Below are 24,602 nucleotides of genomic sequence, written 5' to 3' on the forward strand. Positions count from 1 at the left end.
CTGGAAAATTTTGTCTTTGTTGTATGCTGATGTTGGAGACCCGGAATAAAATGCACTGTGGACAGCGCCGACCGCACAGCTGACACACGCACTTTGGGGGCACTCATTCACTGCCAAGGACGGGTCTATCCGGGTTTATCGCCTCGCCGCCGAGTCTTTATGTAAGTCCGTTCAAATTGTGATGCACGCCGCTCGTGCTCCGGCGCCCGAAGACCGAAGACCGCCCGAAGAGCCGCTGGAAGCAGCGCCGCGCTCACGTATGCAGGAAACTGTCCAGTGTAGCCAATTTCTGCGTTGCGTAACATTAGATCCGAAATCCCTTTCTGGCCGATGCGGACACTTGATTGTGTCAGATTTTTGTGGCAACCTCGCCAAGCGTGGCAGGGGCCGGCATGTCGCCAAGCGGCTTGGAGCTGCTCGGAGCCTCGTGTGTCCGACTGACGTTTTCCGAAGGCTACCCTGGCTCGCCCTGGCGTGGCGTATCACGGGCTGTTGTCAGGAGTCAGGCATTAAGGCCAGCCTGTGGGATGTGGGCAGACGGGCGGCGCGCCGCGGCGTAGGGCGTCCACTGCGTGTGTGAGGCGTTTGACGGATTTCTCCGTGGCCAGAGCGAGACAAGCTGCTAGGCCGTCACGGACAACTGCATCGGACAGTTTTTCATTTCGAATTAGTAAAGAAAGAGTAGAAGTGGAGTGGGGGCGTCCACGGCGTCCGCTCAGGGCAGTATCGGAGGTTGGAAACGCGACGACAAGGACGGGCATCGTTTCTTCAGGAAATGTACTTCAAATTTGGCCAACCCTTTGTGCCTTTTCACTCCGGAAAGTTGGGACTGATTTTTCAACAGGTGATTATGACACGCAAAGCAATTGGTACGCGTGCCGCGTCGAACGAGGGACGTCCCTGCACGTTCCAGCCAGTCCAGGATGTTCTCTTGATGAATAAATCTCCTACTACTGTACGTGTTCTTTAACGACATATCGTATTTTTTTACCGATCCAATTTTGATTTTTTTTTTAAATTTGGCTTTTGGCTTGAAATGTTTTGAGATGGTTCTTCTTCATCCCCTCTCTGTTGGGGGCTGGCAGTGACACAGGCTTCCCCGGCCCTGCCGGTCCGGGCCGCAGCGCGCCGCGCCGCCGCGTCTCGCCGCGCCGCCTCTCGCCGCGTCCCGCCGCAACCGCGTCGCGTCGCAGCGCGTCGCACCGCGTCGCAGCGCGTCGCCGGGTAAATATAAAGGCGTGCGTGCTACCGAGCCGAGCCACTACTTCGACGCGAGTCTGTGCAGTGGACCGCCGCCGCCCCCTCCACCGCCACGCCAACCTAACCTCACCGAAGTAGATCGCAGCACCGCCTTCGCTTCCCGCGCCTATAGCACTCCCGGACCTCCCGGACCAACTAGTGCCACACTCCGTCCATCGTCCATCCCAGCCGCCGTCATGCGTGAACTCAAGAACGGACAGACATCCGACTCGACCGTCATGGTGGTCAAGAAGACCGAATCGGAGACCGGAAGTGAGTACAGTCTTTTCTTTACCCAGAGTGGCGGGACCTGTTTTGGGGGCGGAGTGGTCCCGGTCATGATTATTTTCTTGTTTACATCTAAGCGCGAATGAAAAGATGACATAGTTACGTACACTCTCGAGATTTATACTTACTTTTAACGTACCTTTACAAATGGTCGTGAAAAGAGTGCGAGGGAAGTCCCAAATCTGCTAAAGGAATTTCATGTAGGAATTTGATGCAAAGTAGATTGACATGTCGTGTACGTCTGTTAATCGATCGTCCCTTGAAAAAAAAATAAAAAAAATTACTTATTTGAATGGTCCTCTAGACCTCCGGAGATCGTTCCAATTGATTTATATGATGGAATGTAAATGTCGTCTCAGCGCTCGTCTTGCGTCGTTTCAATTTACACAAATTATTATTTCCATCGTTCGGCTTACTGGCGGCAAACTACAAATTACGTCAGCCGGTCGGTTTTTCTGATGGTTTCGTCTGAACCGTGGTTTGGGTCGAGTTAGGACGACCCGCACTTTCCGAAACCCTTCAAGGCTTGCGAGTAACAGGTGCAGAAGGGGAAGGGGGTCTGAATAACCCACTTTTACGGGTTGTCGGTTGTCGCTTTTATTCTATTTTTTTTTTAATTCGGTCAGCTGGCCCGGGGGGACTGTACAGTCGCGCGCCTTGATTCGGTCCCCAGCAACTCTGGCGGCGGTAAAGCACGAAACGGAAGACGACTTCCAGCGAGAGATGCCGACGAGCCGATTTTCGGAACGTTTGCGACCACCCTTTGATTTCAAGTCGGGAAAATGGGGCCAAGGAGATGATGATTTGACCGGCTTCGGCGTTCGGATGATCTTTGAGCGACTTCGATTCGTGGGCAGTTGCTGGACAGCTCCTTGGCGGCTGCCTCTCGGTTCTCGGCCCTTGACCCTGGGCCGCCCTGGGCCCTTGACCTTAAGGGCCTCGAAGGCGCCCTAGCCCTGCGTGCCCTGCGTGCCCTGTATGCCGAGCCCTCCCGTGTCCCTCCCGAAGGCGGTGCAGCGGCCAGCCACGGCCAGCACGCCGGCCCCCGATTGGTCGGCCGCCTCCTTCTCCGTCTGAGGTCGAGGACTTACATAACGCGCCTCATGGGAACGGCTGGTGACCTCGCCTGTGACAATCGATACCTCGATAGGCCGTGCCAGACCGAGCCAGGCCGAGTGCGGATAGGCGAGGCCACTCGATTTGCTCGAAAACCAAAAATGGAGGTAGAGGGTGGTCAAGGGGCGTCGCGGAAAAGACGGAATGAAATAACTGTTGCTCGAGCTCTTTGAATCTACCCTACTGGGTTTTCGATATCTCTTCTCGTCGAACTGTGTCTTTAAAATGCCTCATCGCTCGTTGAGAGGGTCGCAGGCAGGGAATTGAGTCCTCCCGATCTTTCCCTCCGTATTCCTTTTGTCGACCGCAGTGCGAGGCATAGCAGAAGCAGACTTCCGAAAAGTCATTTCGTACCTCCGTCTCGCTCGCACCCATACGGGACGCTCCACGAGTGCGAGAGAGACAGAGCGATGAAGCGACTCTTCGGAAGAAGTGTGCAAGGCCGTGCGAAACCGCAATGTGTCGCCATTGCGTATCAACTTCCAGCCCTGTTGGCCCCCAGCTTGTCCTTTAGGTTCAGATAGGCGAGCAGGCGACGAGCGGCTACTGTACCTTTCGCGTGCAAAAATTAACGAAAATAAAAAGGCTTTGTCACAAATCGCCCGTTGTATCCCAGTTTGTCGGGAACGGGTATTTCACGTGTCCGGGCACGCGGTTTCAAGTAGCGCGTTGGCAACCAAAACCAGTCGCGTCTAACATTGAACGCCTGACCCTGAATTGGTTAGGCAGGCGGAAGAACAACATTGTGTTCAATACTCGTGGAGGCGTGTTTCTCTCTCTTTCGTGTTGTGGCTGGCCAGCCTGGGCCAGCATGGTGCGGCCCGGTCCAGACAGCCGCCTGGACAGCCTCGTGCTCACTCACGAGACTTGGTATTTGGTATTCCTATTCCCATTTCCCGGGGCAAATGAGTTACGCAACGCCGAACCGTCGCTGCATCAAGCGAATGCCTTCTCTAGCGCGGACCCCATGGACCTGTCAGGGTAGGCAACCTACTCACGTCCAGCCACCCTGGACCGGACAGGGTAGGCAACCTAACCTACTTGTGCCTAGCCACAGCCGCTACCGCAGGCCTTGCCACGCCACTCTAGTCCCGTTTCCTCCTCGGATTGTGAGTACAGTGTGATGGGTGGAGATCCACCTGGCGACAATGTCTCATGTTGGACCCAACCAACTCGTTCGGGGGCCACGTTGCCTTTTTCTGTCATTATTTATTTTCGTGTGACTCTCCCGGGCCATAAAAAGAAATGCTTCACAGTGATAGTTTATTTTGGGGCATTTTCTTTTAGTTTTACTAAACGACAAACCCATTTCTCACTTCTGTCTACAATTGAGTAGAATGAGCTCCCTTCATCCATCTCCGTGATAAAAGTCACTGGGAAGAAATGATTTATCTCAAATTTCCGCGTTTGTTTCTGACCCTAACTTGGCACGTTTGTAGCTTTGGCTGGTCGCGAACCATCGCATCTCCCGGGTTACAGCTTTGGGCTGTTTATGCCGATCGGCGCGTGAAAAACGAATTAAACCAGCTGGCAGCGGCTGCATACTTGCGTGCGGAACGCCCGAGATTCCCTGTCATCCGGGCAGCCTAGTACAGTACGCCTTTTGGCAACAGGTTTCACTGTCAGGGGCAGACGCGGTCTGGCTCTACCGGCTATACCCCCCCCCTTTCCCCCCTTCCCCCCCTTTCCCCCTTCGGCCACTCACAGCACCTCCTGCTTGACTCTGTCGATACTTTTTGCCGCACCCCTATGGGCCTCACTGGAACGGGTTGAGGTGAATTGAAAGGCTCTGACCTCCGTGGTTCTCGCGTCACATTAGTATTATAGTTCTTGTTTTCCGTAAATTTCTAGTTCGTTTTTAAAGCAAACAGCAAATTTTCGAGAATTTGTGCGTATCGATAGGTCATAGTGATGGCCAGCTCGTCAGCTCAGTGTAGACTGGTCTCGTGCAGTGGATGACTTGTGGGGCGGGAGAGGTGGGGTGGTGGGGAAAAGGGGTGGGGAGGGGGCTGACCCGCACGTGGCTTAGCCCTAAGGACAAAGTGACAATTTTGAAATGGAAAATAAAGGCCTAAATTTGCCACACAATGCCTCCCTCCCTCCCCGCTGGACGGCGGCTTGAGACGAGTGAGCCTCTTTGTTCGTGGCGGGGTGGGGCGTGGCGGGGCGCGGCGGGGCGCGGCGGGGCGGGCGACCGTGGCCTAGTGAAAGGAGAGGTCACAGGTGGGCATCCGGCCGCGCGACGCGTCGCGCCGTGGCGTGGCGCGGCGTGGCGAGGCATGCTCACTCGGCTCGCTCATTTTGATTGATCTCGTTAAATCCACGAAAAGGCAATTAAGAAGGGCGATAAAAAGCTCGGCGCGCCCCTCGCCGGGACTCGAACCCGCGACCCCCACCGCCGCCGCCTAGTCGGCCCGGGCCAGCTGATTCGCGCGGCTCCGCGCTCGCTCCGCTGGAGTGCTGGAGTCCCCGGCCACTCCAGCCGCCGGCCGGGGCACTGGTAAACTGGTTTCGCCGCTTGTTGTGGAATTTGATCCGGACTGTCCGTCGCAGGGCATTACGGGCTGCAAACGACTCACTCCGTCGCACTCCGTCGCACTGCGTGTCACTCCGTCACTCCGTCACTCCATGTCACTCTGTTGTCACTCGCGGACATGCCGGGGCGACCGTCTGTTGCAGTTGCATTTCCCTGATTCGGATTCCCATTTCCCCCGTCGTTTATTTTCGACCGGAAAAGTAAAAAAAATAACGCCGAACGTGTGAAGGGCTTGCAACCCGACACCGGAGTACCTTGACCACTCCCTTGGCGGCTGGGGTTACTCAGGCCCTTGATAAGCCATAATTGTGCTCAGGTTGCCTGGCTGGCTGCGCGTCGGGGGATTACTCCCAGGGTTGCACCGCGAGCCTTTTCGCCACTTAGCCGTTCTTTCGTGTCGCGCTGTCGCCTCCGGTTTGCTCAAATGGACGTACCTGGACACGGCGTCGATTCCGTGATCGATCCTCTCGAGGAAGAGGCGCCCCGCGAGAGAGCCTCACGTGGCCCTTGGCGCGCCTTGGCGTGACGGCCCGGGCCTTGTTTATGTTTTTGTTTTTCTCGTGTTGGTACCGAACGGAACCGGCCTTCACGCCGCGCGCCGCGTCACGCGGTCAAGACGGAGGGATTCCCTGTCGCTCCGTCTCTCTCGCTCTCACCGGGCCGGGCCCGGAGGACCGTGGGGTGCGAGAGAGACAGACGGGCCTACCGAACTGGTGCGCCTGGTCCCGAATTCCCGGATTCCCGGCCACCTCCTGTCCGTCATCGCGCTGGAAAGCACGGCTGGCTCTGACGTCCACCCCGCGCTAAGTGAACGGGGAGAGGAGAGAGAGAGAGAGAGAGAGAGAGAGAGAGAGAGAGAGAGAGAGAGAGAGAGGAAGAGAGAGAGAGAGAGCACAATTAGAAAAGTCGGGCAGCCTGGCCATGGCATGGCGCCCTCGGTACAATCGAGCAGGGCTCAGACCTTTCTTCCATTTTCCTCTTTGGAACCCGTTATCAGGGACTCCACCCGAAAGACGTGGAAATAAAAAGAGGAGGACGCGTTTTCCCCCGGGCCACATCTCTCTCTCTCTCTCTCTCTCTCTCTCTCTCTCTCTCTCTCTCTCTCTCTCTCTCTCTCTCTCTCTCTCTCTCTCTCTGGATGCACGCTGGCCCCAGGCTGGCCCGCCCCGTCGGTCCTGACGTCACTTTGGAGCGTGGAGTCCCCAGTCAGTGCCTGATTTCTCATTAATTAAAAGATTAAATGTGGGCTGCGTTGCCCCCTTCTTCGTCGTGAGCGTGTTCCCCGTTGTGCCGGTCGCACTCACGCCACCGAGACCCCGTGGCCCACCTCTGCAGGGGCGGACGAGCCAGCTCGCTCTGTCTCTCTCGCACTCGTGGTGCGTCCGCGGCGGTGCGAGCGAGACAGAGCGTGCCGGCAGACAAGCTAATGGGCGGCGTTCAAGTTATTATAGTGTAGAGCGGATTCCGCGTCCAGCGAGGGGCACACCCATGTCGAACCTCTTCGTTGCAACGATAAAACCGGATAAAGCGACAATCAAGCGACTTTTGCAGCGAGCTCGGCCAATCGGACGGGTATCTCGGGCTCAAGTGCCAGTTCAGTGGACACACTGGACACAGCTAGGAAGCAGGGTCTTACACTTTGGAAAATAAAACCGGGATGGCACAGTGAGCCAGAAGACCGGTGGAGGCGGCCAAAACTCTAGACGCGTTTTGTGCTCCAGAGTCGCTACAGGACCCGAACCGAACATGTGACCCCACCAATAGATTCCACGTTCGGAGAGGAATCCATTGGTGGGGACGATCACGTTCGGTTCGAGTCCAATTTAGCGACTCTGAAACTAAAAACGCTTCAGGTATTATGTCTCGGTCTTTTGGCCACTGTGGACGGGGTCGCTGGTGACAGTATTCGAACCACGGACCTTACCGCCCGCCGGCGGACTCGCTAACCACTACGCCACGTAACGCGGCGGCCACAGCGGCGTCCTTGAAAGTCACCCTGCCGTCTGCCCCGTCTTCAGGGCCGGAATTTTAAAAATAGGAGACGTTAGGTAACGCTGCACGATTCGCTCGGCGATTCGCCGAGAGTTGCCTATCAATTAACGTACTCCCAGGAGACCTTTGACGATCATTATATAAGTTGACAAGGAATGCTCACGTGATCCGAAATGGTGTTTTGATTCCCGCTTATGTAAGTGCCGTTGCCAGGTCCAGGCCGGCCGGGCCGCTGGATGGGCGTTCCAGACTTCCAGCCTTCCAGCCGCACTTTCTGCAAGGTCGTGTCACAGCCGAAACAAAAACTCGATTCGTTTTCATTAAAATTCAGAGGGACGACTTGTCGCCGATGGGTATGTCGTTAGTCGCGTGGACCAGCTTTACGTTTTGGTGTGCGACACGGAGTGCCAGGAAGAAGCTCGACTTTTTTTTTCTTCTAAATTTCGATTTCCTGGGACAATTTTTTTTTTCAAAAAAATGGTGAGCAGCTAAAAAAAGTGTTTGAAAAAAATCAGAGTGGGTGTTTTTTCCTTTCTGCTGTTGGTTCCGCTCCTGAAATTCTTTCCTGATTTATTTCCCCAGCCTTCCCTGCCGTCGCACCGTTGCGACCGGCTGGCTCTCGTTTGACTTATTTGCCCGCCTGGCTCGGCCCGGCTCGGCCTAGCCGCATGGTGGCCGAGACCTAGGCCTTGTGCGTGGCTCTAGCCTGCTAGCCTGCTCTAGCCTGAGCCTTATGTAACCCTACCTGTTGGCTCTGACCGGGCCAGTAGACTCATTCCGAGAGTCGTCGCTCTGTCTCTCTCCCACTCATTGGGGCGCTCCTTATGGGTGCGAGCGAGACAGAGCGACGAAAAAGACTCTCGGAGTCAGTCTGCAGAGGACGCCCCGTGCCGTACAGGGCGTCGGCCACGCCGGGACGAAACAAGACCTAGTCGTCTTGTTGTTTAAAACAACAAAAATAAAAACAAATTAGAAAATACCAAAAAAATAGCGACGGTCGCTCTGTTTTTGTGGCGCCACACCGGAAAAAACAACGGCGGCTTCGGCGTCGGCCAAGGCTGCTCCGTGTGCGACAGCGCTGTCTTTGTCTGCCGCGCTGTTCTTGGAATATTAGTACCTTTCCCCGGTAAGCGCCGTCGCTCTGTCTCTCTCGCACACCGGTGGGACGCGCCGCGAGTGCGAGAGAGACAGAGCGACGAAGCTCTGCTGGCGTCACGGTCCGCTTGCAGGCGGACTTCCCTGTGAGAGCGGCTGCCGTGTGCGTGCTTCGATTTATCGCCACCCTGGCCACGCCAAGCACTGTCGTCACCAACAGATGACCCGCTACCGCCACACTCGCTGTCCAGTCACCACTCGCACACGTCACGAGGGGGCTTGACACCGACCGGTGTCGCCTGGGCGTATGCACTGTGAGGTGTGGGAGAGAGAGAGAGAGAGAGAGAGAGAGAGAGAGAGAGAGAGAGAGAGAGAGAGAGAGAGAGAGGCGCGGCATGGTGTGGGAGTGAGGCGGCGCGCGGCCGTCCACGCTACCCGCGGCAGTACAGCCGGCACGCTCTCGCACTTGTTGCACTTGTTTTTCGCGTTACGTGCTTTTTGCACAAAGATGCTGCACCACGTCCGGGGGCTGTCTGCATGTCTGCATCAATCACTGGCGAGTATGCGAGGGACGCCCTGCGAGTGCGAGAGAGACAGAGCGTCGCCCCAGACTCGGTGTCGCCTTGTCGCGGCGCGTCGCCGAGGCTAGATCACCGGGCGGCCATTCTCGGCCTCCTCGGCAAACGCGTGCCTGCGGACGGATTCCGAGAGTCGTCGCTCTGTCTCTCTCGCACTCATGCGGCGTGCCGTATAGGTGCGAGAGAGACAGAGCGACGAAAACGACCCTCGGAATCCGTCTGCTGGCGTGGTGTCTGCCGTCGGCCGCACTCCGCTTATCAGATGGAACGAAGCGACGACCCTGTCGATGCGCGTCGATACCCCGCGCTGTGAACGCGGGCGGCCCTCGCGCGGGGAGTAGCGTCGTCGCATTCTTCTTCGGTCTTTGCAGTGCTTTGCAGTGCTTTGCAGTGCCGCGTGCATGACGATCCGATGATTAGGGTTGCCCCTCGCCCCCGGCCCCGGCCCCGGCCACCCCGACGCGCTCACTGATTTCCGCCACCGCCGAGTGGCCCGCCTAGCTCAGGGGTCCCTTCCCTATCGATTGCGTCACTCGTGACGTGGGGGCAGTGCGGGGCAGTGCGGGGCAGCGCGGGGCACTGTAAGGAGAAGGGGAGGGGGAAGCAACAGCGCTCCAGCGGCGCGGAGGCTGGGCAGGCTGGGCAGCGGCAGCGGCAGCCGTCAGCCCGGCAGCCCGCCAGCGCACGGCGCTACTCTTGTCGGCTCAGTCCGTGCCGGGAGCTCCTCCACTGCGGACGACCAGTCAGACCGACAGTCAGACCGACAGCCACCAGCACCATGAACGGAACGTCGGCCACCACCAACGGGGACCACCACGCCGTGGTGCCCAAGAAGATCGTGCTGCCGCCCCAGCGCACCGTGTCCTGGTCCGAGGAGGTGGAGGGCGAGGAGATCGAGGTGCCCGGCACCCCCAGGACGCCCAGGACGTCGACGACGCCAGGTAAAGGCCGCCGCCAGGGAAGGCCGCCGGGCGTCGACGCCGTCCTCTGTTTCCGTGGCCACCGACTGGCCATGGCCACTACACTGTCGGGAAGGGCCCCTGCGCGACGCCGCGGGCCGCGCGGTCGCTGTAACAGTGTACCGGTGTAACGTCCGCCCGCGCTCACTTACACTCAGACTTGCGGTGCACCGCGTCGACCGCCGCGTCGTTTGCACCGCCGTCTTGCGTCGTCTGCTGCTGCGGTCGATTGTTTTTGTCGCTGTGGCCGTTTGGGGACGGGGGCGGCGGCGCGGCGGTGATGCGACGATGCCGCGATATCCCCACCCCGAGGTAAACTGGTGACATGACGCGTCGAACAATGACACTACTTGTCCTCGATCAAAACGCCGCGCCGGCTTTTACGTAATCCGTTGCGTCACTTTCTTTGTTTTGCATCAAGGCTGCATTTCCGTAGAGGTGGCTGCCCGCCTGCCTCGCGGTGCAGTGGCTCGCAGTGTGATGGCTCGACAAGCAGCGCGTTGGCTTGTTTGAGATGAACTTGCTCCCGGTGTCCACGACAGGCACGCGCTGGCTGGCCGCGTGAGTGCGAGAGAGACTCCGGCCCGGCGGCAGGCCGACTGCGCAGCGCAAGGCATCCTTGGAGGCGAGTCAGCCTGCGGGGTAGGCCGCGCGCGGTCGCCTGTGCGTGCAGGTCGGGCGGCTGCCTACCCGGCAGGGGCTCCCTTGCCTTGCCTGCGTCGGCCCGCTCAGTCCCGGGTTCCCGGGTTCGACTCCCGCTCGGGGCGTCGCACGCCGCAGGCTCATGCCGAAACGGTGCTCCGTCCTTCTGTCTCTCTCGCACCCGTACGAGAGAGACAGAGCGACGCCGCGCACCTGGATGGAGCTGAGCGCCGAACCGACGAGTGCCCGTCCAGCAGTGTACTTTACCAGTGTACTGTCGCGGGGAAGACTGCTTGGCGATGACGCACCCCTTTCGAACGGTCCGTGACTTACTATACCGCTCTGTGAGTCTGAGGCCGTGCGAGAGAGACGGCACTGCTGTACTGAGTGAACTGATAACTCGGAGGGCGGGCCAAAGTGGGCGAAGGGCTCGTATCTCTCTCTCTCTCTCTCTCTCTCTCTCTCTCTCTCTCTCTCTCTCTCTCTCTCTCTCTCTCTCGCTCTCCTCTCCTCTCTCTCTCTCTTTCTCTGTTTCTCCCCCCCCCTCTCTCTCTCTCTCCCCCCCTCTCTCTCTCTCTCTCTCTCCCTCTCTCTCTCCCCTCTCCCTGGCCGCTAACACCGTTATCGTGGGCCAACATGAAAGGGCCCACCCCGCGGCCCTTCCTGGCTCTGCTTGGCGGTGCCGCGCCCTTCGGTGCTCGTCGGCGCCCTGCGGCTTCAGCGGCGTCAACCGGACAGGGAAAAGTCACAAACTCGGCGTCAGTCTCGGCGAGAGAGGAGCGCGCTATTTTTGACAGCTCGCTCCAAGTATCGGGAGGTCGGGTTACGTAATCGCGCAGGGGTCGCTCACGCTGTCGGCGGCGGAGTGTCTCGCTCCCATCCTGCAAACGCGATGGCGCGCCTCGCTGGCGGTTCTGGACCGCGGCGAGGCGCGCCTAACCTGAGCCGGCCGAACCTAGCCCACCCTAAACACTCGCCGAAGACGGGCGACCTTGGGGCCACGCCCGGCGCGGCCTTGCGCGGCCGATGCTGGTTGCCCCGTCCGTCTAATTGGGATGCGTCCGTCTCTCTCGCACCGGGCCGATAAGCCGTCTCGCCTCGATGCCGTGATAACCGCCTGGTGCAGCAGCGGGGCGCCTGGGAGCAGCGCTCTGTCTCGCTCGCACTCGCGGGCCGTCCCGAAGGGGTGCGAGAGAGACGAGCTGACGGCGCGCTGCTCGGGATGTTGTTCTGCAGGCTCCAAACGTTTAAAGAGATTCAACAGGCACGCTGTGTTGGAAGAGCCCGTTTCACCGAGAGTAGCCCAGAGAAGCATTCTAACGCACTGTTTCCCCCTCTCCTTCCAGGCCACGAGAAGTGCACCTTCCACCACGACCTGGAGCTGGACCACAGGCCGCCCACCAGGGAGGCCCTGCTGCCCGACATGTCGAGGAGCTACCGCCTGCTGCTGTCCTCGCTGGGCGAGAACCCCGACCGCCAGGGCCTCATCAAGACCCCCGAGAGGGCCGCTAAGGCCATGCTCTTCTTCACCAAGGGCTACGACCAGAGCCTCGAGGGTGAGTCTTCCTCTCGGCCTCTCGCGACACTCGCGAGTCGGCGCTCGACGGCTTCCTGGTTCGGGTGCGCCCCTTTTTCGGTTGCCGCTGGAGAGACTTGCCGCCGTTAAATTGAGCCACTCACAAGAGGGCGCTGTTGCTGCCGTTGCTTTGGCGGGGCGCTCGGGGGATGTGGGTTACGGTCACGTTCGGCAAAGAAAAGACTCGCGGAAGAGGGAAAAGGCGGCGGTGCGAAAGAGAGAGAGAAAAGTGAGGGGATGGGAGGGGAGCGGGGAAAGAATGGATGTCAGGCGCTAGCGCCTGTCCGAGCCGATCGCACACACCGCCCCCCCCCCCTCTCTCTCTCTCTCTCACTCACCGCTCCGGCCCACGCCGCCAAATTTCGATTTCTTTGTTCTCTCCCTTTAAACCTCCCCCCGGGAACGGTTCCGGCGGCGGAAATCACGGAATGCGCGGCTCTCTGCCCGCGCCGCTCTGCGCCGCTCTGCGCGGTCACGTCGGGAAAAAGCGGGAAAGCGAGCGGAAGGAAAACTGCGCGGGAAGCGTGGAAAGTGCGGGGAAAAGTATTCACGGGGCGGGTGGCGCGAAAGTTTGGGAAAAGTCCGAGGGAAGTCCAGCCCAGCCAGGCGGGGCGGTTGCATTGACTTTTATAAGGCCGGTGCGTTATCGCTGAATCACGATGAGTGTAGTGGCGTCGCCATGGCAACAGGTTGTGGGGAGAGAGAGAGGGGGGGGGAAGATGATGTAGAGCAGGTTGCTGGTCCAGCCCCGATAATGAAAACGGCGACCCCCAACCCCCAACCCCAGCCCCGCAGCCCCAACCCCTCACCGCGCTGGCGAACCTGCTGGGGAGCCTGGTGGCGGCTGGGTATAATGGCCAGGTCGATGAGTGGAAGACAATCAGGGTGACCGTGGAGTGGCCGCCGAGAGGGCTGGGCTGCTGGGCACCGTGTCGGGGAGCAACACGACCACGCCGCCGACGTGCGAACACGTGGCTAGGCCGTGGGGAGGGTCGGGTCGGGTCTTATAGGGCAGTGGTTCTCAACCTTAGGGTCGCGACCCCAAGGGTCGCGGCGAGGTAGCTGGGGTCGTGTTTTGGGCCGATTTTAAGCAGCCACTGCGTCTGATCCGAGGCGGGCATTTTGCTCCCTCAACCGGCAATTGGTCTTTGAACCTTCCTTTAGCATGCCTTTGTTACGGAGTGTGATTATCAGTCTTAGTTTGGGAGCAGTATTGTCTTAAAGTTTACCAAAACGGTCAGAAATGTCTTTGAAAAATCGTGTTTTGGGCCTATTTTAAGCAGCCACTGCGTCTGACCCGAGGCGGTATTTCGTCCTCCTTCAACGGGCAATTGGTCTTTGGACCTTCTTTTAGCATGCCTTTGTTACGGAGTGTGATTATCAGTCTTAGTTTGGGAGCAGTATTGTCTCAAAGTTGGCCGAAACGCTCAGAAATGTCTTTGAAAAATCGTTGTGCCTGTTTTTGTCAACTTTGAGACAATACTGCTCCCAAACTAAGACTGATAATCGCATTCCGTAACAGAGGCATGCTAAAGGAAGGTCCAAAGAACAATTGCCCGTTGAGGGAGCAAAATGCCCGCCTCGGATCAGACGCAGTGGCTGCTTAAAATCGACCCAAAACATGATTTTTTAAAGACATTTCTGAGCGTTTTGGCCAACTTTGAGACAATACTGCTCCCAAACTAAGACTGATAATCGCACTCCGTAACAGAGGCATGCTAAAGGAAGGTCCAAAGACCAATTCCCCGTTGAGGGAGCAAAATGCCCGTCTCGGATCAGACGCAGTGGCATGCTAAAGGAGGGGTCCCGTGGGGTCGCGAAACTTTTCCTGGGGGTCGCGGAAATTTTTGGCTACAAATTTGGGGTCGCGAGCCGAGAAAGGTTGAGAACCGCTGGGCTAGGCCGTGGGGAGGGTCGGGTCGGGTCTTATAGGGCGCCCTCCTGCCCGTCCGAGTCGGTCCGAGTAAAATGAGCGGAACGGGGATTTTTCCCGCCACTTTAATTGAAAATAAAATGAGAGTGGTGTCGATGATGGGGCGCTGTCGCTCCCCGGCCGGTATTACCAGTGTACGTAATGAGACGAGCAGACTCGCCCCTCGGCAGGCGACGGTGGCGGAGAGCAGCCGGCTAAATCCAATTTCCGCTCATCTCGGGCCGACTCCGCGACGCGCTCTCGTCGCCCCGTCTCGACGCGTCTCCCTCGCTCTCGCGGCGCGTCCCGGAAGCCCGCAGCGGCGCGAGAGAGACGGAGCGACCCCCTTCGCGGAATCACCCCGCTTCGCTTCCCCTGCGATCCGGCCGTGCTGTCGTCGCAGCGAGCCTCCCCCCCCCTCCCTCGCAAACTCTTCGCTTTAATTTGCCTATGCTCCATACGGGGCGCGCACACAGCGTGCGCGAGGCGTGTGTGTACACGGGAGGGGGGCCTGCACCCCTCCCGCGAGTATGTGCACTGTGAGGGCCTACAGTGACGCGTGCTGGCTCCAGCATCAACCCCCTTCCCACCCCTTTGGGGTTGTCGGGCCTTGTAGTCAAATTTGCCAGTCACCGGGGCGGGGCGGGGCGGGGTGGGGCGGGGTGGGGTCGCTTCGAGTCTCGCGCCAGACGCTCGCAGCAGCAGCCCCCCGTCCGCTGCAGACTCTGATTGAATTGCCACTACTCTTGAAGGGGCTCCTCCACGCGACTGGGTCGGACTGGGTCCTCTGTCACCCCCCACCCCCACCCCTCTCGCGAGCTTGACCAGAACGTTCGCTCGCCCGCTATGGACTTGTTGCAGCAGCGCTCCGAGCGCAGCCGCCTGATTCCGAACACTGCATCGTCGCTCTGTCTCTCTCGCACCCCTACGGACCGCCCCGCGAGTGCGAGAGAGACAGAGCGACGAAAGCAGTGCTCGGAATCAGACGGCAGGGCTTGGGGCCAGGGCTTGGGGCCAGGGGCGCCTAGTCCGGCCTGCATTTCGGCTTCGGCGCTTTGGCCGACCTCTAGGGAACGCTCGGGAAGTGGATTCCTGGAATCCAGAGTGCCAGTCCAGTCCGGAACTTGTTGCTCTGTAGCGGGGCGGGGCGGGGGGGGGGGCGGGTGTGGTGGGGGTGTGGGTGGGGCGGCGTTGGGGGGGTGGGGTCCCCGCCGCCCCGCCGCGCCGAGCAGTAGGCAACTTGTTGCACGGCGGCCGGGCCGACTTTGACGGGTTGCCTGGCGCGCACACTGTAATTGATGGCCTGAAGGCAGTGTAGGAGCCAGAAGCGCCTGCTTGGCTTGCCCGAGGAGCGTCGCGGAGGTGTGCGAGTGAGACAGAGTAATTTTTTAGGAGCGCGTCAGCGCGTCCCCCTCGACCTTCACGGTCGAGTCGACGTCGGCGATGAGCCTCGGATGCGCGCGGGTCCGCGGCATGGACTCCGGTTCCGCCCCGTGCGTCCGGCCGGCCCAGCGGCTGCGGACTTTGGCGCGCCCAAAAAAAGGGGCAGGTGTTTTGCAGTGCGGGCCCGAGTGGCAACCGCTGTCGCGGTGGGGTGGGGGGGGTGGGGGTGGGGTGGGGGCGGGGTGCAGGCTAGGGGCGGCGAGCACCCACGCCACTAAAGGCCACTCCAGCGCGGCGAGCGCGGCAAGCCTTTCAAATGGACTTGGAAATGGAGAATTGTGGTGAGCGCCGGCAGTGGGGCGAGAGTGTAAGGAGCCCGGAGTTGGGGGAGGGCAGGGGGCAGTCCGGAACTTGGGGGGCAGGGAGGGGGAAAAGGCCCGCTTGTTGGAAGAGGCAGGGCCGGAAACAAAGAGAAGAGGAAGCGGGTTGAGAGGGGGAGAGCGAGAGGAGAGAGGAGAGAGAGAGAGAGAGAGAGAGAGAGAGAGGGGGGGGGAGACAAGGCGGCTCTGGTCCGACGGCCCAACTCGGAGGCGTATCAATTCCTGAGGCAATTTGCAGAGTCGCTCCAGATTTTGAGTCGAAGCATTGCCGTTGTGCTCGTGGCTCGGGCCGGGGGGGGGGGGCAGTCTGGGGCAATCAGGCGCGCCCCGTGTCCCCTGGGGATTATGCGGGGATGGGGATGGCGGCGGAGTGGGGAGCATGTCGCCATTTCGGCCCGGTCACGCGCCGTGGGGTGAAGGATGGAGGCCAGGCTGGGCGACGGCAAGATGCAGTGTGGTGCACCACCCGACGGACAACCCCACTAGAAACTGCCTCGCCACTGCCAAGAATTTTCCCACCCTCAACCCTCAGAGTCTCACGTTGTTTTCCGTTTGCAGAGGTCCTGAACGACGCCGTGTTCGACGAGGACCACGACGAGATGGTGGTCGTCAAGGACATCGAGATGTTCTCCATGTGCGAGCACCACCTGGTGCCCTTCTACGGCAAGGTGTCCATCGGCTACCTGCCCCAGAAGAAGATCCTGGGTCTCAGCAAGCTGGCTAGGATCGTGGAGATCTACAGCAGGCGACTCCAAGGTAAGCCCGGCGCCCTGTTTGTGGTCCACGCCGCCCGTCCGGCCGTCGGCCTGCGTGCTCATCCAAGCGGTTTTTCTGTTACAGTGCAAGAGCGCCTCACCAAGCAGATCGCCATCGCCGTGACCAAGGCCGTGCAGCCTGCTGGCGTGGCCGTCGTCGTGGAGGGAGTGTAAGTAGCTGCCTGCACTGCATAGCTTCTCCCCGACTCGCCCCGGCCTGCCTAACGCCCTCCGCTGTCTCTCTCGCAGGCACATGTGCATGGTGATGCGCGGCGTGCAGAAGATCAACAGCAAAACCGTCACCTCCACCATGCTGGGCGTGTTCCGGGATGACCCCAAGACGCGCGAGGAGTTCCTCAACCTGGTGCACTCCAAGTAGGCCGAGCCCGCTCAGCCCGCTTCAGCCGCCTCGCCCCCAGCCGCCTCGCCCCGCGCCCCCCAGGCACGCCCCCGGGCACGCCCCCGGGCAGCCTGGGGCGTGGGGAGAATGGTCCGCCGCGCTTGACTGTTTCCTTACTTCTTGTTGAATGTGTTCATTATTAGGCACTTTGTGATTGTGTTTCGGAGAAGAATTTTTTTATTTTATTATTTTTAGTTCTGTTTTTCCGACGTTCTACGCCCCCCAAGTTCTCGCCATTTCCCGAGTTCTAAAATTAGTCCGCATTGCTATATGGTTCAACTTTCTCTTAATGTAGGAGCTTTCACTTCGGTAATGAAATCTGTCCCCGAGGGTTGATTGTGTTGCTCTGTGTTCATGTTCAAATAAGCGCCATCAGTATTTTATTGTGTTAAGCCCAAAGTGATTCATGTTAGTGCAAACGTGTCATAGTTTCTCGTCAGGTCTTTGTTTAATCTTGTTCCCCCTCGATTAACTGCTGTGAGAAAGTTGAGTTTGCATTTAGATGTGTTCATTATTTTGAAATTGAGTTATAGTATGCATAGGTTTAAATAGTAGTGGGCACAAATAGTCGCCAGTTTCGTGTTTGTCACCAAACAGATTATGGAAATTATTTTTGCCTAGATGCACCACACGATGTACGTTTGTTGCAGGCAACAAACGAATAAGAGGAATGTAATTTTTTTTTCGAAAGTGTCTTTCAATAGAAAGAAAAACACATGTAGGATCTTGTACATGGTTGGCAACCATGGCCAAACATCACCCTTTCTTTAAATTCGTTCTTTGTCGCTTTTTGCCACGTAGTTAGTTCAAAACAAATTACTGTTTTTTCCTATTTCTTGCTACCAGTCGTCCCTGTAGTTGGTATCTTGAAACAAACGTAATACTGTGGAATGACCTGTGATGCACCATACAGACAGAGAAGAAGTATCAAGTCTTCGAAGAGTGAGCGGGACCATATGCTAATTTAGTGTTTCCCAGTGCGTTTTTACTTTGCTGCTAGATGTTTATAACTCGCTTATTTTATCTGTAGAAATAAGGAATAACTTAAGCTATGTCTCATGAAAACGAATAGTGGTCAAGAACAACCTGCTTTTGGACTACCTTAAGTGATGTATTCAAAATCCAGCAAGGACACAGACATTCCTGCTCTCTGCTTATTTTTTTGTTTGACAAAGGAAACTGCTACAATATTAAAGATATAGATTGACAGTTATAATTGGACAATAAGTGGAGGGAGCCTCAAAAATTTGCACTATCTTACTGTTGACAATATAGAATTTTTAAAGCTTTTTACTTACTTATTTGCTATAATACGTCCGTTGTAGTTGGAGACAGAATGTGACGTTATTGTTAAATGTTTTTGTATTGATTGAAAGGACCATAATGACTTTGTTGGTGACAAATCATGCATGTTTATGAAATCAGATTATTTTATTGAATAATAAAGTATATTTATGAGAACACTTCTGGCGATTTCCAGTCTGTCTTTTTGAAGCGAATCCTCTGTCTCGTGCCCGAAACGTGCCTGAAATGGCGTAGCGATGCGAGTGCCGAACAAAGTGCGGGGCTACCCGATGAAGAACTGCCCCCCCGCGGGTAGGACGGCGGGCATGGGCATGAAGAACCTGCAACGGGGAAGTCAAACACCCAAATTTGAAATTTGAAAAGGAAAAGAAAAATGGAACTGTACACTCCGTCGCCAGTCTTAATGGGGAGGCCTTCGGTGTTCGATGTTTTCACTCACGCGTTGGTGCCCTGCACGAAGGTGGTGTAGGTCGGCACGAAGTTGGCGACTTGGCAACAGAAGAAGAAGAGCGTGCCGCAGGCCTGCACCACGGCGGGCTGGGCCGTCGTGGCGGCGGCGTCGGCGCCTGGGAGGACCACCTGCCCCGTGACGGTGGCCCCCGCCCCCGCGCCTGCCCCCGCCCCCGCCCCAGCCCCCGCCCCCGCGCCGCCCCCAGCCCCCGCCCCAGCACCTGCCCCCGCACCGGCCCCCGCGCCAGCGCCAGCGCCCGGCCCTGAAACAGTCGAGGGTAGTTTTTGAAAGGGGGAAACTTGCTGGGCGCGAAAAGAACAAAGAAAGAAACGCCCAGGACCGGTATTTGAAACCAGAACCAGCAGATTGCTGATGGCCTTGGCATCCAGAGGAATTTTTCAAAACCAGTTCTTTTCCTTAAAAATGCAAAATGACACTATCACAGATAACAACTTTTTGTCTCTGACAATGTTCACAACCCACCTCCTCCTCCTCCGCCACCCGCTCCACCGGCCCCTCCACCGCCGCCTCCAGCGCCGCCCCCGTCGGCCCCTCCAGTCGGTGCTCCAGCACCTAGCGTCGGCGGTCCCCCGGCACCCCCTCCTGGGGGTCCTCCAGCACCGCCGCCGCCCGGGGCCCCCCCTGCACCACCTCCGGGGGGCCCACCCCCTGCCGGCGGCGCGCCACCGCCGTCCTGTTGCTGCGGCGCGGCAGCCTGTGCCAGACACCGACATTAGGACCGACATTGAGACCGACGTCCACGAGACCGACGTCCACGAGGCCCCACTCCGTTCGCCTCCACGCGGGGCTCACTCCTACCGTTTGGCTGAGCAGCGCGGCGGCCAGAAGCAGCCAGGCGACGACGGGGACCTCCATGGCCCGGAGGCCTGCGAACGAGAAAGCACTTCAAGGCGCTGCCGGCGGATGGGTGGCCTACCCACCAGGCGCTGCGGCCCGCAAGACCGGCAAAGGCGGCCAAACTTCCACACGCGTTTTGAGCTCCAGAGTCGCTCTCCGAACGAAGAATCCATTGGTGGGGTCACACGCTCGGTTCGAGTCCCATTTAGCGACTCTGGAGCTCAAAACGCGTCTAGGGTTTTGGCCGCCTCCACCGGTCTTCTGGTCCACTGAGGCACGCTGTCGACGGCAAGGCCCCCGAAGCCGGGAAGACGTTCCGATACTCACTGCGGCTCCTCCGGCTCGTCGACGAGGACCTCGTGTTCGGAGACTCGGGTCGCCGACGACGACCACGCTGCGGACGCAACTGAACGAACGGGCCTCCGGTGCGGCGGTGCGGCGGTGCGGCCCGCGGGACAGCGCGCCCAGCGCGCCCAGCCAGGCCATGGACACAAAACGGGCGCCAATTTCACTTGTCGAGGGCTTCCGCCAGCATCCGTCGCGCGGGGCCGCGACGAGTGCGACCTCACCTCGTCCTCACCTCGTCCTCGTCGCGCCGCGATGATTGACGCGTACCGAGAACGCGGCTTCCGAATTCCCGCCGAACGGGGACTTCCCCCGCGGCGCGACACGCCGTGAGAAACAAGTGGTTCTTCAGGAACGTGCTTTCGACGTTCTGTCTCGCTTGCACTCATGCGGCGTGCCGTAGAGGTGCGAGAGAGACAAGCGGCGCTGCCGAGGGAAGTCGGCAGACCGGAGAACGGGGTACTCATCAAAACGTCGTCTAGTCAGTTACGTTCGGTTTCGCGCATGTGGCATCGCGCAGAAACTGAAGACTGCCGAGGTTTTCGTGGCGGCTCTGCTTCTCTGGTGGTGCGCCCGGCAGCGGACTCCAGACCTTGGTGCGCGATGTGTTGCCTAGCGTAACGGGGCGCTCGAGCCTACTCTGTCGGAGAGGCGTACCCTGTCCAATACTCTCGTTTGGTTTTCTTCTTCAGAAGAAAGTGACACGTTTACAACTCGGATAAGCTTAAGCTCAGTTTGTGAAGAATGAAAGGCATCGGTAAGGATTTCACGTGTTTTATTCCTCAGATGAAAAAATAACTTATGAAGACACACTTTACATTTATAAATAGGAGTAGAAAAACTAAACAGGCTCTAGGCACACAGGCGTGTGTTTTTTCTCTCTCTCCCATTCACACACGTTCGCACAATCACACAATTCTTTTTATTTGCAATGATAATGACAAGACTGGTCATTTGTAAGATCCACAGACAAATAAAATAATGAATCGATCCATCGGTACTCCACGCAGGAGAGACTCTCTCTGGGCGCACATCGGTCGAGGGGTAGCGACAGCGCCGCAGTGTCTCGGGGACTGCCAGGGACTACCCGGCCAGCACGTTGCCGACGGTGTAGGCCTTCTGGGCGAGCTTAAGCCGCAGCAGCTGGTAGCCGTTGACGTAGGAGATGCTGGGCGCCTGCTGCTGGATCTGCACCACCACTGTCACGGGCCTGGCCGTGGTCGTCGTGGTGGTGGCGGCGGCCGTGGTGGTGACGACGGCCGGCGTGGTGGCGGTGACGGGCAGCAGCGTGCTGCTGGCGTTGTTCACCACCAGCACGCCGGGGAAGATGACCCCGCAGATGATGCACGACCTGAGCAAGCAAAGAACGACATCAGGACCGCTGTCACCCACACTGCTGGTGCCAGGCCCGTCGTGACGTGTCGTTAGTTTGTTATTTTGGCGGTTGGACGGTTAATAGTGATCCTGTTTGGGTTTCGAGTTGAAGCGTGCTCTCGGTTTTAGTCAGCGGTTTGAAAAGCCGTGATTGATCAGGACAAGTGGTTCGGTGTCGGAGTGCCGGCACACTGTCGGAGTCACATACCCCAGCGCCGCGCAGCGCAACGGGGTGCCGCTGCTGCATTGTTCAGAGAAACGGGAGAGAGAAATAAAGATTATGCCGTGACCGCGGATGCCGGGTTGCCTCTGCGAAGTGCACAGGCGCAGCGCACTGCGGCGATACCCCGCGCGTCTGCAGGAGTGTCGAGGGGTATCGCCGGGGAGCCCCGTCGCCCGGTACACTGGAATACACCCCGCCGCCGAGCCAAGCGGAGCGCCTGCGAACCGCGCGTAGGCATCCCGGCTGCCTGCGGCGCGTCGCGGCTACGGTGCGCTCGCCTTGCCCGCCCGGCGAGCCTTTACCTGCAGCCGTGGCGAGTCGCAGCCGGTGCCCGCGGTGCGGACGGTGCGGGCGGTGCGGACAGTGCCGCCGGTGCAGGGCGGCACGCCGCGGACCCACGGCCAGGGCCGCGGCCAGGGCGCCGACGGGGAGTCGATTCGGCCGCCGGCGACGCGGAGTGGCCGACGTGACGTCCACGACGTCCAGGACGAGCTGCTCCAGCGGCCCGTCACCCCACCACGACGCTGGCGCCCGGCGCCGAGACGGACACCCCGGCCACGCCGGCCACGCCGAACCCCGCCGTCACCGAGACCGCGGGCCGCGCCGCCACCGCGGCCACGGCGGGGGCCACCGCCGGCACTGCGGACACCGTGCCCACCGCGGGCACCGAGGACAACAGGCCGGGGCACAGGCAGAAATTGCACAGGCACGCCACGAAAGAGCACCTGCAACACACGCGCAGGAACGACGGACCCGTCTCAATGCCGTTAGAAATCAGGAATCGGATGGGGGAAGTTCAGTTCCACGAGATGGGGTTCCAGCTCAAACGGACCAGTGACCCGACTATTACGTCTATGGCGCTCAATTACACCTCAAAATTACCGGGATTTGCCCCTAAAAAAGCCTTAAACTACCCAAAAATAGGTAAAATTATGAGAATATCAGCTACTACGGCACCATCAGGCGTGACAGCGGACAGAGTGACCCGATTATTGCGCATTATTACACAATTATTACGCATTATGCATCCCCCGCCTCACCCCCTCCGTTCCGTTGCTCCGTTATTCTGGCCGAGAGGGGAGGCACTTACTGGGTGACATTGGGCCGGGGTGTGGTGGTGGTGGTGGTGGTGGTGGTCGTGGTGGTGGTGGTGGTGGTGGAGGACGTGCTGATGGGTGCAACGGTGGGGACAACGGTCGGCACAACGGTCGGCACGACGGGAATGGGGATGCAGCCGAAGGTACACAACCCCGTGGCGAAGGACGACTGCGGCGAGAAGCCGAGCTGCGTCAGGAAGTTGGGCGACTGCACCGGGAGCAGCGTGCCGCCCTGGCCGGTCGTCTGCTGCACCGTCTGCTGCCCGGCGGGGATGAACATCTGCGGCATGTTGGCGGGCAGCGTCTGTCCCACCTGCGACAGCGCGCGACAGCGCCGAGCCTCAGTGTTGATGCACATTTGACTCTCGACAGATTTTTTTTGTGAATCGATCTCCGGGTCGCTTTACGACGCACTCACCACTTGCAGCACTACCGCGGCGAAGACGCCCAGGACGAGCGCGGTGGCGGCGGTCATGTTGAAGTGACGTCACCCTGGCTAGGATTGGCACGCCGAAGACCGCCTCGCCCCGGGGTTGGGGCAGTGCCCGCAGTGGCCGCTCTCTGGACGCGTTCCACGATGCGCACGCCACGGCGACCCGTGTCGCATTTTCTATCCCCGCGACCGAGAAGACCGCTGTCTGCACTCCGGCACCGTCAGCTATGTACCCCAGCGGACTCGGCAAACGGGAGGTTCGAGGGTTCGGACGCGGCCTGCCCAGACCAGCCAACCCGTCGCCTCACTGACGCCTACAAGAAGGGCCTGACAACGCCAACAGTCCAGCACGGCGCGTGTTGTGCTTCTCGGGGGTCTTGTGCTCGACGGCGGCCTCTGCGCGACTGCCGCTTCCTCGTCGTCCGCGCGAGTGTAGGGCACTGAGGGCGCCGGCGGCGGTACACGCGTTTTAACTCGCGGTGCTCGCGGCCAGGACGCTGAGGGTCCTCGTCAATCGGGAGCGTCCCGCCGTCCCCGCCGTCCCCGCCGTCCCCGCCGTCCCCGCGCAAGGACGCGGCCCGCTGGACTCGCAGGGGGGCGGGGGCGGCGCGGGGGGCGGCGCGGGGGGCGGCGCGGGGGGCGGCTTGCCGCCAAGTGCAGCGTGTGCGCTTTCAAACGGACGGAAGGCCCGATTAGCGGCTTGGCCGCCGCGTTCTGTGTTTCCCCAGGTTCCAGTCCCAGGACGCCGTCATAGTGTTGTCGCGCTGTCACCGGCGGAGGCAGGGCAGCGAGGGCAGCGCCGCGCGCCGCCGCCCTTGAACGCTGACAGTGTGACAATGCCCTGTGCCGGGCGCCGCCCGGGCGCGTCCACGCCGTCCACGCGGTCCCTTTGCCGCCAATCTCACCGAACCGCCGCGGCCACAGCGAGCAACAACAATGGGTGACACCTCGAATTATCGGGTTTTATATTCACGCCCGTCCTCTGTGTGAGGTGAGCGACCTTAACCTTGAAAGGGCGCGTACCCTTCACCGGGGGGACTTTCAGGACTTTCAGGACTTTCAGGACTTTCAGGACCAGGACTTTCAGGACTTTCAAGACTTTCAGGACTTTCAGGACTTTCAGGAGGCTGCCCTTCACCCTTAACACGCCACCCTTCCTAGCGCAGGTGCGGGGCAGGACGCCTGAGGTTGGCAGCCCTTCCGACTCGGTGGCAGCCTAGTCGCCTACACTGTCCCAGGCGCTTTGCTGATAACCCCGGCCAGTAAATCAATGCACTTGTCGCGGCGGTGGCGGCGGCACTGCCCGCGGGATTCCCGATTCCGGATTCCCAGTGTTGTTCTCGCGACACGTGCGCAGAGTGCGGAGCACGGCGAGCGTGGCGCGGGGCGGCGCGGGGAGGAGGCAGGGCCTGCCTGGCAGGCACGCGTTTGGAGGTCGTCGTCACGCAGCGCGCGCTGGCGCGCTGCAGGCGGACCCGTTCTCACTCTGTCGCACTCGTGGGGCGTCCGGGGCGTCCAGGGCTGCGAGAGAGAGAGAGAGAGCGACGACAGTGCCGGTCGGAAGCGGCCTGCCCCGGGCGCCACAAAGACCGATTAATTCACGGCCACGCAGTGCAGCAAAGGGTTATCCCTCTCTCTCGCCCCCCACCGGATTGCGAAAGTGGT

At 59.5% G+C, this 24,602-nt stretch overlaps 2 protein-coding genes across 4 annotated transcripts; one reads left to right on the forward strand and one right to left on the reverse strand.

Moving 5' to 3' along the window:
* The first annotated feature begins 1,244 nt into the window (after positions 1 to 1,244).
* On the forward strand, positions 1,245 to 16,838 carry LOC117639488 (GTP cyclohydrolase 1). Of its 2 annotated transcripts, none has more exons than XM_034375195.1 (5): positions 1,245 to 1,512; positions 11,792 to 12,001; positions 16,255 to 16,452; positions 16,537 to 16,621; positions 16,701 to 16,838. In XM_034375195.1, the coding sequence occupies exons 1-5, from the start codon at positions 1,437 to 1,439 to the stop codon at positions 16,828 to 16,830; spliced, it is 699 nt and encodes a 232-aa protein (XP_034231086.1). In that variant the 5' UTR covers positions 1,245 to 1,436; the 3' UTR covers positions 16,831 to 16,838. The 2 variants fall into 2 exon arrangements, with proteins under 2 accessions (XP_034231086.1, XP_034231085.1); XM_034375194.1 differs by lacking the exon at positions 1,245 to 1,512 and adding an exon at positions 9,536 to 9,785.
* Positions 16,839 to 20,568: 3,730 nt separating this feature from the next.
* Positions 20,569 to 23,405, reverse strand: LOC117639346 (cell wall protein DAN4-like). Of its 2 annotated transcripts, none has more exons than XM_034374918.1 (3): positions 22,923 to 23,405; positions 22,657 to 22,817; positions 20,569 to 21,161 (listed from the first exon to the last, which is right to left on the reverse strand). In XM_034374918.1, the coding sequence occupies exons 1-3, from the start codon at positions 22,977 to 22,979 to the stop codon at positions 20,894 to 20,896; spliced, it is 486 nt and encodes a 161-aa protein (XP_034230809.1). In that variant the 5' UTR covers positions 22,980 to 23,405; the 3' UTR covers positions 20,569 to 20,893. The 2 variants fall into 2 exon arrangements, with proteins under 2 accessions (XP_034230809.1, XP_034230808.1); XM_034374917.1 differs by having other exon boundaries at positions 22,498 to 22,817.
* Between the last annotated feature and the right edge of the window lie 1,197 nt (positions 23,406 to 24,602).

Source organism: Thrips palmi, unplaced genomic scaffold (assembly GCF_012932325.1).
Source record: "Thrips palmi isolate BJ-2018 unplaced genomic scaffold, TpBJ-2018v1 HiC_scaffold_11, whole genome shotgun sequence".
NCBI classification, from domain to species: domain Eukaryota; kingdom Metazoa; phylum Arthropoda; class Insecta; order Thysanoptera; family Thripidae; genus Thrips; species Thrips palmi.

What these genes read in the sequence shown, in the direction of transcription:
- LOC117639488 (XM_034375194.1), top strand. Translation starts at nt 9,623, where the DNA reads ATGAACGGAACGTCGGCCACCACCAACGGGGACCACCACGCCGTGGTG. An exon ending in CAGGACGTCGACGACGCCAG is followed by an intron (nt 9,786 to 11,791) that starts GTAAAGGCCGCC and finishes CTCTCCTTCCAG; the next exon opens with GCCACGAGAAGTGCACCTTC. An exon ending in GCCGTCGTCGTGGAGGGAGT is followed by an intron (nt 16,622 to 16,700) that starts GTAAGTAGCTGC and finishes TCTCTCTCGCAG; the next exon opens with GCACATGTGCATGGTGATGC.
- LOC117639346 (XM_034374917.1), bottom strand. Translation starts at nt 22,979, where the DNA reads ATGACCGCCGCCACCGCGCTCGTCCTGGGCGTCTTCGCCGCGGTAGTG. An exon ending in CCGCGGTAGTGCTGCAAGTG is followed by an intron (nt 22,818 to 22,922) that starts GTGAGTGCGTCG and finishes GCGCTGTCGCAG; the next exon opens with GTGGGACAGACGCTGCCCGC. An exon ending in CCCCGGCCCAATGTCACCCA is followed by an intron (nt 21,162 to 22,497) that starts GTAAGTGCCTCC and finishes TTGCTTGCTCAG; the next exon opens with GTCGTGCATCATCTGCGGGG.